Source organism: Bos javanicus, chromosome 20, assembly GCF_032452875.1.
Source record: "Bos javanicus breed banteng chromosome 20, ARS-OSU_banteng_1.0, whole genome shotgun sequence".
In the NCBI taxonomy this organism is placed as follows: Eukaryota; Metazoa; Chordata; class Mammalia; order Artiodactyla; family Bovidae; genus Bos; species Bos javanicus.
In genome coordinates this window covers 39,753,604-39,767,918 of record NC_083887.1, presented here as the reverse complement: position 1 = coordinate 39,767,918, position 14,315 = coordinate 39,753,604, and the positions used below count along the sequence as shown (strand labels likewise).

Genomic DNA, 14,315 nt, shown 5'->3' with positions numbered 1-14,315 from the left:
TACTTAATGGAGTGTGTTTTATGTGGGCAGTCCAACTGCACTAGCCTCATCTATACAATGGGCATAAAAATAATAGCATCTTAGGGTGGTTGTGGGGCTTCCCTGCTGGCTCAGATGGTAAAGAATCTACCTGCAATGGGGAAGACCTGGGTTCGAACCCTGGGTTGGGAAGATCCCCTGGAGAAGGAAATGGCAACCCACTTCAGTATTCTTGCCTGGAGAATCCCCATGGACAGAAGAGCCTGGTGGGCTACAGTCCATGGGGTCGCAAAGAGTCAGACACAACTGGGTGACTAAGCACAGCACACAGGGTGGTTGTGACAATCAGGGCTGGTGCACTGAGATGACCCAGAGAGATGGTAGGGGAAGGGAGATGGGAGGGGGTGTACACCCGTGGCAGATTCATGTTGATGTATGGCAAAACCAATACAATATTGTAAAGAAATTAGCCTCCAATGAAAATAAATAAATTTATATTAAAATAATAATAAAAATAAAAGCAAATATATATATACACACACATAATAGATTTAGAACAGTGCTTAACAGATAATGCTCACTATCTAAATACTAGCTACTCACTCTTGGTATTAAATATAGAGACTTGGCTACTAGTGACCCCTGTGGCCTTAAATATACGTAAGCTCCAAGCAGAGATGGGGAGAGGCCCAAGCTCATCTTGGCTTCCTCTCAGTGGGTGTTTAGTTTGGAGGAGTAGTTAGCTATTGTCTTGGCCAATAGAAAGCAGAGCTCAGAAGGGATATGACAAAGATGGAGAAACAAGATGTCAAGGAATAAGAATAACTCCTACTTTTTTTTTTTTTTTTACCAATTCTATTATCAAACATGACATTTAGAGTATACCAAGAATCCCAGGGACGGGGGAACCTGCTGGGCTGCCGTCTATGGGGTCGCACAGAGTCGGACACGACTGATGCGACTTAGCAGCAGCAGCAGCAGCAACTTGGTTTCCTCTAATCCTCACAATTGTCTGGGTTATTACTGACTGTGTTCCTTGTCTGAGCCTTCATTCCCACCTCTATAAAAGGCAATAAAGAGGAGTAAGGATTCAGGCTGGGGCAACCTGAACCCAGAGCACACCCTCCTAACTTCTGCCCTCACTACTTCTCAAGGGTCTACCACTGAGAGCCAGAAGTCAAGAGTGGGGGCATCAACAAGGCTGTGGGTGGGACTAACACATGCCGTAATCACAGCACAGTCTGCACTAGGATTGGTGGGTGTAAAACACAAGCCACAAATACTTTGATTTGCCTTGTTTAAGATTAGATTTGAAACCCTAGGCCACAAGTTTAGATGATACTTCACGAGAAACTTTGGGGAAAGCCTGTTGTTATAAGCACTTTTGAAAATACAAACTGCCAACCGACCTTTTACCCTCTCTCAGAAAGGAGAGAGGCGAGAAATTATTGACCTGCCAGATTTTGTAAAATTTAAGTTAAATCTATACTTATTCTTTATATTTATTTCTATATGAGAGAACAATTGAATTTCTAAGACTCCTTCCTACAAAGGGCAATGATATCACTACCTGTAATAGTAGGAAGTTTATTTTCATAATTCTCTTCCATGTGTTATTGTAACCTTTCAATTGTATTTTTATTAAGGAAAACTACATGCATGGAAAGGTTGTGGAGAATCGTACTGATTCAAAACTTTGACTCAAAGTTGTAAAATACACCAGAAGAAATTGAGTTTGCTCACCAGCCCTACGTCAACTAACCCACAGACAGTAAATGCTGATGAGAATGGAGACAAATCCCATACCAAAACTGTGAAGGCTCTTCTTACGTTAAGATCTGAAATCATTTCCTCTTTACAGAAGTTATCTTTTGCAAATGGCATAAGCATATGATCATGACATTGGTCTTGAAACACACTGTAGCTCTCCCTCGGTTCTGCACAAGCCCATGCAGGGGATGGGCTTCATGGAGTTGCCAGCAGCAAAAGAGATCATGGAAGGACCCGTGACCTGTAAACAGTATAAGGTGTATGAACCTGAGGGGAGATTGCCAGCTGCAGAAGAGAGGCAGTATGTTGTGCGCAAGATTAATATTTCCTATAGTTCTGATGTTGAAGCTAAAACTCCAGTACTTTGGTCACCTGATGCGAAGAGCTGACTCACTAGAAAAGACCCTGATGCTGGGAAAGATTGAGGGCAGGAGGAGAAGAGGACGACAGAGGATGAGATGATTGGATGGCATCACCGACTCAATGGACATGGGTTTGGGTAAACTCCGGGGGTTGGTGATGGACAAGGGAATCCTGGCGTGCTGCGGTTCATGGGGCCACAAAGAGTCAGACGTGACTGAGCGACTGAACTGAACTGAATGGTTCTGATACTAGGTTGGGAGCCTTGTGGAAGTCATCACACACTCGTGTGTATCACCACTGAGCACTGAGGCAAGAATATTAGGCAGAGATTGTCCAATCTACCTGTTTGTAGTCCTAGAAAGTATTGGATTCATCTCCATGGTCCTTTCTACTTCCCTTGTGGTACAGTAGACAGGAAACTGCCTGCTAAGGCAGGGGATACAGGAAGCTCCCACTAAGCCCATATGCCACAACCACTGATCCTGTGCTCTGGAGCCTGCGAGCCATAACTACTGAAGCTCCTGTGCCCTAGAGCTTGTGCTTCTCAACAGGAGAAGCCACTGCAAGGAGAAGCCCATGCACGTCAACAAAGAGTAGTCCCCGTTCGCAGCAAGTAGAGAAAGCCCAGGCAGTAAAAGAGTCCCAGTGCAGCCAAAAATAAATAAATAAACAAAATTATTTTAAAAACAATAATGTTGACTCTCCTGCCCTGCCCCTGAGAACTAGAAGGAACGTTAATAGTCATCAAGGTTCTGAGTCTGCCTCCCACTGCGGGACCCTGTGTGATGCCCCTCAACCTGCTGCTGGAGTGGCAGTTAGCAGGTACTCAATAAATGCATGTTGACTGACTGGCCAACCAGACCTCCCATTTCTCATCTGCAGAAATAAAAAGGATGACAGACATGATATCTGAAGTAATTTCCAAGTTTAAAAGTTCTGAACTTGGGTGCAATTGAAAAATGTTGTCAGAGTGGAAATGGAACTCTTTATAGAGTTTGAGTAATTGTGAAGCAGCAGGCAGTAAGGCAAAGCTCTAGTCTTCTTATTTCCAGAAAGCTTTAAAGATTTCCTTTTCAGTGCAAATCAAATTTACACTGAGGTATCACCTCACGTGGGTTGGAATGATCATCATTAAAATATACAAATAACAAATGCTGGAGAGGATGTGGAGGAAAAAGGAACCTTCCTACACTGCTGCTACGAATGTAAATTGGTGCAGCCACTACGGAAAACAGTTTGGAGGTTCCTCAAAAAACTAAAAATAGAGTTGCCATATGATCCAGCAATGCCACTCCTGGGGATATATCCAGACAAAAGTCTGAAAAGATACATGCACCCTATGTTCATAGTAGCATTACTCACAAGACATGGAGACAACCTACATGTCCATCGACAGATAAATGGATAAAGAAGATGCGGTATACAGATACAATGGAATATTGCACGCATGTGTGCTTAGTTGCTTGGTCGCAACCGACTCTTTGTGACCCCATGGACTGTAGCCCTCCAGGCTCCTCTGTCCATGGGATTTTCCAGCCAAGAATACTGGAGTGGGTTGCCATTTCCTCCTCCAGGGTGTCTTCCTGACCCAGGGATAGAATCCAAATCTCCTGGGTCTCCTGCATCACAGACAGATTCTTTACCACTGAGCCATGGGGAAGCCCACATATATACAATGGAATATTACTCAGCCATAAAAAAGAACGAACTAATACCATTTGTGGAGAAGGCAATGGCACCCCACTCCAGCACTCTTGCCTGGAAAATCCCATGGATGGAGGAGCCTGGTGGGCTGCAGTCCATGGGGTCACAGAGAGTCGGACACGACTGAGTGACTTCACTTTCACTTTTCCCTTTCCTGCATTGGAGAAGGAAATGGCAACCCACTCCAGTGTTCTTGCCTGGAGAATCCCAGGGACGGGGGAGCCTGGTGGGCTGCCTTCTATGGGGTCGCACAGAGTCGGACACGACTGACGCGACTTAGCAGCAGCAGCAGCAATACCATTTGTAGCAACATGAATGGACCTGGAGCGTATCATACTAAGTGAAGTAAGTCAGAAAACAAACATCATCTGGAAGCACTTATAGGTGGAATCTGGGCTTCCCATGTGGCTCAGTAGTAAAGAATCCACCCGCCAATGTGGGAGATAAGGGTTCGATCCCTGGGTCAGGAAGACGCCCTGGAGGAGGAAAGGGCAGCTCACTCCGGTATTCTTGCCTGTATATACTGCCATATATAGAGTAGCCTGGCAGTCTACAGTCTATGGGGTCACAAAGAGTTGGACAAACTGAGCAACTGAGCACTCACGCACATATGTGGAATCTAAAATATGACACAAATCAGTCTATCTATGAAGCAGAAACAGACTCACAGACATAGAGAACAGACCCCAAAGAGGAATAGGGGGTGGATGGATTAGGAATTTGGGATTAGCAGATGTAAATTATTATATATAGAATGAATAAACAACAAGGTCTTACTGTAAAGGACAGTGAGCTGTATTCAATATCCTGTGATAAACCATAATGGAAAAGAATGTGGAATTGAATCACTTAGCTATACAGCAGAAACTAACACAACATGCAAATCAACTATACTTCAATTAAATAAATTTTTTAAAAAAGAATTTCCTTTTCTATCTAATTTACCTTCATTCTTATTCTCTCACTTATCTCCCTCTTTCTCTCTCTCTCTAAGTTCTAAAAGGAAATGTGCTTAACCATGTCTCCTTTGCACCAAATGGGGATTACTTGTAAATCCACCAGTGAGTTGACTGAGAACAAATATTTTGGTGAAAAGACTTTTAAAAATCTGAATTTTTTCCTGGTTTTATTTTATTTTAAGCTATTACAAAATAATGGTTATATTCCCCTGTGCTGTACAATATACCCTTGAAGTTTACTTATTTGATATATAGTAGTTTGTATCTCTTAACCCCTATCCTTGTCTTGCCCTACCCTCTTCTCTCTCCCCATTGGTAACCACTAATTCATACTCTATATTTGTGAGTCTGTTTCTGTTTTGTTATATTCAATCATTTTATTTTTTAGATTCCACATATAAGTGATATCATATGATGTTTGTCTGTGTCTGACTTATTTCACTAAGCAAAATGTCCTCTAGGTCCATCCACATTGTTGCAAATGGCAAAACTTGATTTTTTTTATGGCTGAGTAGTATTCCATTGTATCTATGTACCACATCTTTATCCATTCACCTACTGATGGACACTTAGGTTTCTTCCATATCTCGGCTGTTATAAACAGTGTTGCTATGAACATTGGGATACATGTATCTTTTTGAATTAGTGTTTTCATTTTCTTCCAGTATTTTCCCAGGAGTGGAATTCCTAGATCATAAGGTAGTTCTATTTTTATTGTTTTGAGAAATCTCCATACTGTTTTCCAGAGCGGCTGTACAAATTTATGTTACTACTAACAGAGATCAGCCCTGGCTGTTCCTTGGAAGGAATGATGCTAAAGTTGAAACTCCAGTACTTTGGCCACCTCATGCGAAGAGCTGACTCACTGGAAAAGACTCTGATGCTGGGAGGGATTGGGGACAGGAGGAGAAGGGGACGACAGAGGATGAGATGGCTGGATGGCATCACCAACTCGATGGACGTGAGTTTGAGTGAACTCCGGGAGTTGGTGATGGACAGGGAGGCCTGGCGTGCTGCGATTCATGGGGTCGCAAAGAGTCAGACATGACTGAGCGACTGAACTGAACTGAACAGTATACAAGGATTCCCTTTTCTCCACATTCTCACCAACGTTTATGACTTGCTGACTTTATGATGATAGCTATCCTGAAAGGTGTGAGGTGACGTCTCATCACAGTTTTGGTGTGCATTTCTCTGATGATCTGTGATGTTGAGCATCTTTTTATGTGCCTGTTGGCCATCTTTCTTAGAAAAAACATATATTCAAGTCTTCTGCCCATTTTTTGGTTGTTTGCTTTTTTTATATAGAGAGTAATATTTATATGTATATATATTTGGATTTTAACCCCTTATCAGTTACAGCATTTGCAAGTATTTTCTCTCATTCAGTTGATTGTCTTTCATTTTGTTGATGCCTTCCTTTGCTGTGCAAAAGCTTTTAAGTTTAATCAGGTCTCATTTGTTTGCTTTTGCTTTTGTTTCTTTTGCCTTAGGAGACATATCTGAAAAAATATTTCTATGGTTTATGTCAAAGAGTGTTCTGCCTATGTTCTTTTCTAGAAGTTGAATGGTTTCAAATCTGACATTTAGGTCTTCAACTAAAATCGAAAAAAATTTTGGAAATTATTTTTAATATCTATGCATCACCAATAAGCTCAGAGTACTGTTCAGCTCTTTTTTGGTATCAACGCCTCTCAGCACACAACCCTAAAGGTGACTTATCTCTTGCATTCCAGAGAGGAGAAAGCAAGTCCCAGTGGAGTCTGCTCCACACTAAGCTGAATTCACTTACAAAGAAGATGTGGAGCAAGCAGAGCTGAAAACCAGCCCAGGAGAATGTGTGGTTTTGAACCAAACCATCTCCAAATGCCCTGGGAAGTGCTCGCAAGCTTTGTTTGTGCTGCCAGCAAAAGAGACTTTTCATAAAAGGGCTGTTTTTCAAAGAACAACAAATGCTGCTATTTTAAACTTGGGGGTGGGAGATCTATCTGGACCTGGACCGTTTACACAAGCGAGTGCTGGCTGACTGACATCTCACCCCAGTGTCTGCAGCTCTGGCTTCCAAGGAAAGCAAAGGGTCCCGCTTCTGATGGCTCTGGGAGTCAGCATATGAGCTCTCCAGCTGTAGTTGAACTTTGCAACGTAGGCAGAAATCCTCAACAAGGTCAGGCTGGTGATGTTTACCACCCAAGTGGTCTTGGGGATTAAAGGGGGCCAGGAAGCTATAGAAGACTTGAGCACAGTCCGCAGACACAGGACTTAATGGACACTAACCCCCATGCTCTGTGTGTGTGTGTGTGTGTGTATGTTGTCCCTATTATTGCTCTAGGACAATGCTGCTTGACTGTAAGAAGCCAGCCGCTGGAGTCAGGCTACCTGGGTTTACAGCCTCACTTCACCATAGCTAAGCTCATAAACTCCCCAGGTTTCAGCTTCCTCGTGTGTAAAGCAGAGGTGGTAACAAAGGTGCCTGCACCCAGGAGGCTGTTGTCAGCAGTCAAGAGACTGACACACCAGAGTACTCCCACATCCAACCACACCAGCCATGGCTGCTGCCATGACTGTTGGCTCTCAGAAGCCCAATGAACTGCCCACCAAATGGGAATGTGTGTCTGGCCTTCGCAAATCCAATGAAAAGGCAGAGATGACAACACCATCCTGCTCAGGATGTTAGATTTTAAAAACATGTAATAATAATAATAACAACAACAACGAGTATAATCACCAATTTCCATCACAATTCCAGTGCTTTCTCTCGCATTATAGAGATTCATGAAATTCTGGAAGAGAAGCAGCCAGAGGCGATCAGCAGGACAGAACAGGGAAAGGTGAGCTCCTACGGTAGGACATTTTCTCTAAAAGGGCTGTTATTTTTACAACACAGCCCTAAATCTTTCCAGGAAAGGAAAACACAGCCAAGCTCACTCAGCAGGCGGGGTGCGGAATCGCATTTCCCCTCCCCTCACCAGAAGTTTCAAACTAATGGCAACGACTGCCAGCGGCCGGTTGGAACTTTAATTTTTAAAAAAAAAAAAGTCATTTTCCGTGTTCAGAGTCTGAAAAACAGGGATTGAAACAGTGCAGTGTTCAGAGGAGAAAAAGGCGGTAAGGAGTTACTAGCTAACTCTCGAGTCTTCGCAGCAGCATCCTTCGTGTACAAGAGTCCCGACCTTCGGTTTCCGTAAGAAGTAAGGACTCGACACGTTAAGCACTGAATTCCGAGATGCCCAGGGTTACCCAGCTCCCAGCCCAGATTTCTTTGCAACCCAGCCAAACGGCTTTGCGGAGTTCAGCTGAGTGGGGGAAGGGAAAAAAGAGCAACCAACTTTGCACGCGTCTTAGCCTGCGGTTTTCAAAGGAAATAAAGAAAAGACACTAACCTTGCCTCTTGTCTGGGAAGCGCACCGGGCCCGGCTGAGGTTGTCGCCCATAGCAAAGGGCCCCCAGGTTCAGGAGCTGAGCCACCACGGAGAGCTTTGCAAGCCAGCTCCTCTGGGCACATGGCATGATTCAGTCGTTGGGGAGAAGAAAAGTCAACAAGTTGTAGCTCTCAGCTCAAGAAATCAAGTCCTCGCCCGTGGCCAAGCAGGAAGATGCAGGGGTGCATGGTCCAGGAGTGGGGAGAGGGAGGCTGCAAGGCTGCCCACGAGCTCCCTTTGCTTTTTTTAAGCAGAAAGGGGCTTGTTACCTTTCCGTCCCCTCCCTCCTCCTGAAAGGGGAGTGATTCAGCTGACAGCGTCTGCTTTCCGAGGGCTGTGGAATGGGTCGGAGCGGGAGGCCGCAGCCCACCCCCGATCCCCACCCCTCTGCCTTGGGCGCCCGGCCTCCTTCAAGCCAGCCCCGCGCATCTTCCTCCCGGACTCCCACCCCCGCGCTTCGCCGCCCCGCCCAGAGCCCGACCGAGCCGGCCAAATAGGGGAGCTCAGGGAGAGTCACCCTGGGCGTGACCGCGAGTGAGAGGCCCCCAGGCCAGTCCCTCATACACGAGGAAAACATTGAAGGCAGAGATGGGGTAGAGGGGACCCCACTCCCTGACCCTCCTCAGCTCAGTGCTGCCCCCTCTCCGCCCTTTCTCCTCCGCGTTCCTGAACTTTTCCTACCCCTACCAAGCCTCCTCTGCCGGCCCTCTGTCTCCAAGATTCTCTTCCAGGGCCGGCTAGGGCTTACCTTTCAAAAACATAACAAGCAGTTTTTCCTTTTGCCCGGTTACACAAAGGGAAATGGTGTGTTCACACGCTAGTGCAACCCTGGACAAGACTCTGTGCCATGAGGTGATGGGACCAAAGGACCAGGAACAGCTTGGAGTCTGCAGGCCTCTTTGGGGCTTTTCTAATCTTCCGAAGCCCACCTCCACTCACCCAAAAGGAAACTGGAAGAGTAGAGGAAGTCAGTCAGCCCCAGAAGGTGTCAAAGTGTTTCTCCAGTTTACCTGCATATGGAAGGCGAAACCATCCAGAGGCTCAAGCTTTACATCAATGAGACTGCTGCAAACTAGGGTGCTTGCCAGGCATCCTGAGAATTTCCTGGGATAATCCACTCAAAGTTTTGCACCTCAGGGCTGAAACAGGCCTCTTTATTCCATTCAGGAGGAATTTGGCCCCATACTGGTTCTCCGTGGCTTCCTGCACCCATATGTGTTCAGTGAGTGGAGTGGGTACCAACTCATCTAGCCCAGGGCCAAGCAGTGAGCCAAGCAAAAGGTGGTGCTCACAGACCCGGGGTGGGTAGTTTGAAGGACTTTAGACTGGATACATACATACCACATTTCTTGTTATTGCCATTACAAATGCCCATAAGTTTGGCAACATGAAACAACACAAATTTAGTGTCTTACAGGTCTGGAGGTCAGAAGTCTGAGATGGGTCTTGCTGGGCTAAATCAAGGTTAACACAGCCGCATTCCTCACTGAAGGCTGTTTCCTTGCCTTTTCTGAGTTCTAGAGAGTACATCATGAGAAACCTGGGCTGGAAGAAGCACAAGCTGGAGTCAAGATTGCCGGGAGAAATATCAATAACCTCAGATATGCAGATGACACCACCCTTATGGCAGAAAGTGAAGAGGAACTAAAAAGCCTCTTGATGAAAGTGAAAGAGGAGAGTGAAAAAGTTGGCTTAAAGCTCAACATTCAGAAAACGAAGATCATGGCATCTGGTCCCATCACTTCATGGGAAATAGATGGGGAAACAGTGGAAATAGTGTCAGACTTTATTTTTTTGGGCTCCAAAATCACTGCAGATGGTGACTGCAGCCATGAAATTAAAAGACACTTGCTCCTTGGAAGGAAAGTTATGACCAACCTAGATAGCATATTCAAAAGCAGAGACATTACTTTGCCAACAAAGGTCCGTCTAGTCAAGGCTATGGTTTTTCCAGCAGTCATGTATGGATGTGAGAGTTGGACTGTGAAGAAAGCTGAGCACCGAAGAATTGATGCTTTTGAACTGTGGTGTTGGAGAAGACTCTTGACTTGTGGTGTTGGAGAAGACTCCTTGGACTGCAAGGAGATCCAACCAGTCCATTCTAAAGGAGATCAGTCCTGGGTGTTCTTTGGAAGGAATGATGCTAAAGCTGAAACTCCAGTACTTTGGCCACCTCATGCAAAGAGTAGACTCATTGGAAAAGATCCTGATGCTGGGAGGGCTTGGGGGCAGGAGGAGAAGGGGACGGCAGAGGATGAGATGGCTGGATGGCATCACCGACTCGATGGACATGAGTTTGAGTGAACTCCGGGAGTTGGTGATGGACAGAGAGGCCTGGCATGCTGCAATTCATGGGGTCTCAGAGTGGATACGAATGAGCTACTGAACTGAACTGAGAGGCTGCCCACATTCCTTGGCTCATGGCCATTTTCTCCCATTTTCAAAGACAGTAAGGGCCAGTTGGATCTCTTAAGTCACATCATCCTGACACTACCTCTTTTTCCTCCCTTTGCCATGTATAAGGACCTTTGTGATTGCATTCTAAAGCCACCCAGATCATCCAGGTTCATCTTTTTATGAAAAGTCAGCTGATTGTTGCTATTGTTCAGTCACTTAGTCATGTGTGACTCTTTGTGACACTGTGGACTGTACATCAGGCTCTTCTGTCCACCATCTCCCGAAGTTTGCTCAAATTCATGTCCATTGAGTTGTGATGCTATCTAACTATCTTATCCTCTGCCTCTGCCTTCTTATTTTGCCCCTAATCTTTTCCAGTGAGTCGGCTCTTTGCATCAGGTAGCCAAATGGAAGAACTTCACATCAGTCCTTCTAATGAACATTCAGGATTGATTTCCTTTAGGATTTGACTGGCTTGATCTCCTTACAGCCCAAGTGACTCTCAAGAGAGTCAGATGATTAGCAACTTTAATTCCATCTGCAACTTTTATCCTCCTTGCCATACAACATTACATGTTATGTTGTGCTGTCATAGATCAGTCATAGAACTGCTCTGAGCCTCTGTTCCTTTCATATAAATATTAGTTAAGAAGAGCATAACTTTAGTCCAAAGGAGATTCAGATAAGACATGCATGTCTAGTGAAATGTCATGAAGATCCAACAGAAAGGCAATTGCAAGGGTGTTGAAGAACCATTTGGGGCTAGAACTCTTTCTTTCCCTTTTGTCCTCTTCCTCTTGTCCTTCTTCTCCTCCTCTTCTTCCTCCTTCTGTTTCTTCTTCTTCTTGTAATAGCAAGCAGAGTCTCACCTGAAGGGTGAGGAAAAAGAGTTTCCTGCTGGCATTTAAAGACCAGAGATGCTGCTAAACCACCTGCAAAGCATAGACTTCTCTCCACAACAAAGAATATGCCAATAGTGCCAAGGTTGAGATAACTTTTTCTAGATACATGTACAGCAGTCAGAGTTCTTTTTTACTTTTTGCCATTAAAAGAATTTTTTTTCTGGAGTAATCACTTACTGGATTTCACTTACAATGCTGTGTCAGTTTCAGGTATACAGCAGAGTGTTTCAGTTATACATATACCTATATTTATTATTTTTCAGTGTCTTTTCTATTTTTCTTTTTTCCTTCTTTTTCCCCAAGTGCTGTTGAAGAGACTCACATAATTGTCCCTAGTGGTGCAACGACCAGTTCATCTTCCAACTTCAGCAAGTTTTCAACATGGCTCAGCACAGATATGCATCCTGCTGCTGTTCTAAGACCGAGTTCCTCTTACTCTCACCAGAATTTATGAAATTCCTCCAAAGCCTGCTGTTACCTGGGAGCGGAGGGAAGAATTAACCCTCTTCTTGTCAATGGGAAAAGGAAACAGATCCTTTTGGTGACCAAGGCTGTAGCAGCAAAAGAGCTCACAGTCTTTCCTGGTGTGTCCTCAAAAGAGAGCACAGCTGTGAAGCAGTGCATCATCTCCTAAACCTCCCATGACTGATGCAAATATGCTCCCATTGAAGAAAAACTACAAACACATACAGAATGCCAGTGTTTTATAAGAGGTCAGGACAGTAAACACAATATTTATCACACGCTGACTATTTACTGGGTATTGTCCTGTATCTGTATTACTTTATTTACTCTTCACAAAACCACGTTAGTTAGACAGTTACTATTATTAGCCTTGATTTGTGGATGAGAAAACACACACTGAAAGGTTACATAACTTGCCTAGGATCACATCACTATGAAGTGGAAAATCAGGGTGAAGCAGTGAAGGTAAGAAAAAATGAAGACTTAGCCAAGATGCTAAGTAGAACCAAATATAGATGTATCTTACTTACTCGCAGTGTCTTCATCCACAAGGCATGGAGGGACTAATACTGACGTACAGACATCACCAATGTGTGCCAGGCAGTGGTTCAGTCTGTAAGTAAAGTGTTTTCCATGTAAAAATACAAATTGAGTCAAAAGATAAAATGCCTCACAAAGAGTTCCCTCTGTTACATAGGCAAACAGCAAAGTTCATACTTACCTTAAAGGCATAACGAAGTTCATACTTTCCTTTAAAACCTGTAGAAGAACAAGGGATGGCTGAAATTCAAGGAACATTAGCTCAAGGCATTTTTCACAGCTCTTATTAACACTGGAAAGACAAAAGTAACTGACATAGACCAAGAAGACCAACTCTGACTTGGCCCCAGGAATCACAAATTAATACTACGAAAAGTTAACCCTACCTTAATACCATCATCAGCACCACTTCATAATGACAATCATGGTATCATGCTTTATAGTTTACAAGATTCCTTTAGTAAGCCAAGTTAGAGGATGAAAGGGAGAAAAGTCTTCCTCTGAACTTTTCAAGCATAGTTAGACCTTAACTCTGCTTAGAAGTCAAAAAACAATGTCTTCAAAAATCATACATTTTAATATTGCTGTCACATGTACTATTTTCTTTTAAACCTCTCTGCATTCCTTCAAAGTAGACGGAGATGGTATTTGAAACCCTCGGGATTGTCAGTTCACTTCTATTTTTCCACCTACTTGTAGTCAATGTATAATTTTATCAATAATCAGCACTGCCCATTCCCATCACCAAGACAGCCTGTCTTCCTCACTCAGCCTGAAGCTCCTGGAACCTACTTGGCTCTGTATTAAATGAATGCCATTGAACCATTCTTCAGACATTGTAATTAATCCATTTGACTAAAGAAACAATGTCATGTCAATGCCTCTTTTAAAGCCATGGCTGAAAAGGCTATGGATCCCTGATTTATGAAGCATATTATTGGCTGAAAGAAAAGAGCACTTCTCAGAAAAAGATTGTGTAGCACTTGAATCAGAATGCTGCAGCAAATTGAATCTAAAGTTAGTTTGGAAACATCTTAAGCCTAATCAAAATGAAACATAACAAGGGTTTATTGTGGTTGATGGAAGGAGATCTACATGGGTCATAGGTCAGAGGGAGTCCAGGTGAGGTGAGGGGGAATATGGTGTTGCCTGGTAAAAGATATCAGAACCTCAGCAGTGTAAAGAGAGTATCCCTGTAGGACAGCTGCCCAGGACGTGTATCAGAATCATGGCAGAGGGAGAAGGGCACCCACCTAAGAGCTGATGCCCCAGCAGAGTGTTGAAATACTGGCAGGGTAGTGGGATGATGGTGGCAACTGAGGCAGTGACTGGAGAGTATTTAGATGCAGGGGGATTGATCAAATATGTTAACAGAACAAGGATAATGGAAGTCAAGTTTCTCACTGCCAGTGAAGAGAAGTAACTGTAAGAGAAAAGAGAAGAGCAGAATGAACTCAGGGATGCTGTTTTGTAACTGAATCCATAGTTGGAACCCATAGTTGTTGATGTCTGTATAGATATGTGCAGAAATAAAGATATGACTGTGTGAAAGTGTTATATATATGTGTATATGCATATATATATATATATTTCCTAGGCCTGTCCATTTGAATATGTTGGAGCAACAATACCCCAAAAGCAATGAGCGCATCTGACAGCAAGGTCTTAAATTCTAAAAATACCATTTCCCCCTAAAAGAACTAAGAATCCTTAAAGAAATGACTGATTTCAAAACTAAGACTTGGAAAAAACAGAAGATCAGCCTGAATTGTTCCAAAAAAATTTATTGTTCAAAAAACAAACAAACAGAAACAGCC

General features: G+C 43.8%; 1 protein-coding gene across 1 annotated transcript in view; it reads right to left on the bottom strand.

The window, feature by feature from the left end:
* The window catches only part of ADAMTS12 (ADAM metallopeptidase with thrombospondin type 1 motif 12), a 391,363-nt gene extending 382,555 nt beyond the window's left edge, over positions 1–8,808 (bottom strand). Inside the window, exon 1 of the mRNA XM_061393780.1 lies at positions 8,156–8,808. Within this exon, the coding sequence (XP_061249764.1) occupies positions 8,156–8,282 (127 nt within the window). The 5' untranslated portion in view covers positions 8,283–8,808. The remainder of the gene's footprint in view (positions 1–8,155) is intronic.
* Between the last annotated feature and the right edge of the window lie 5,507 nt (positions 8,809–14,315).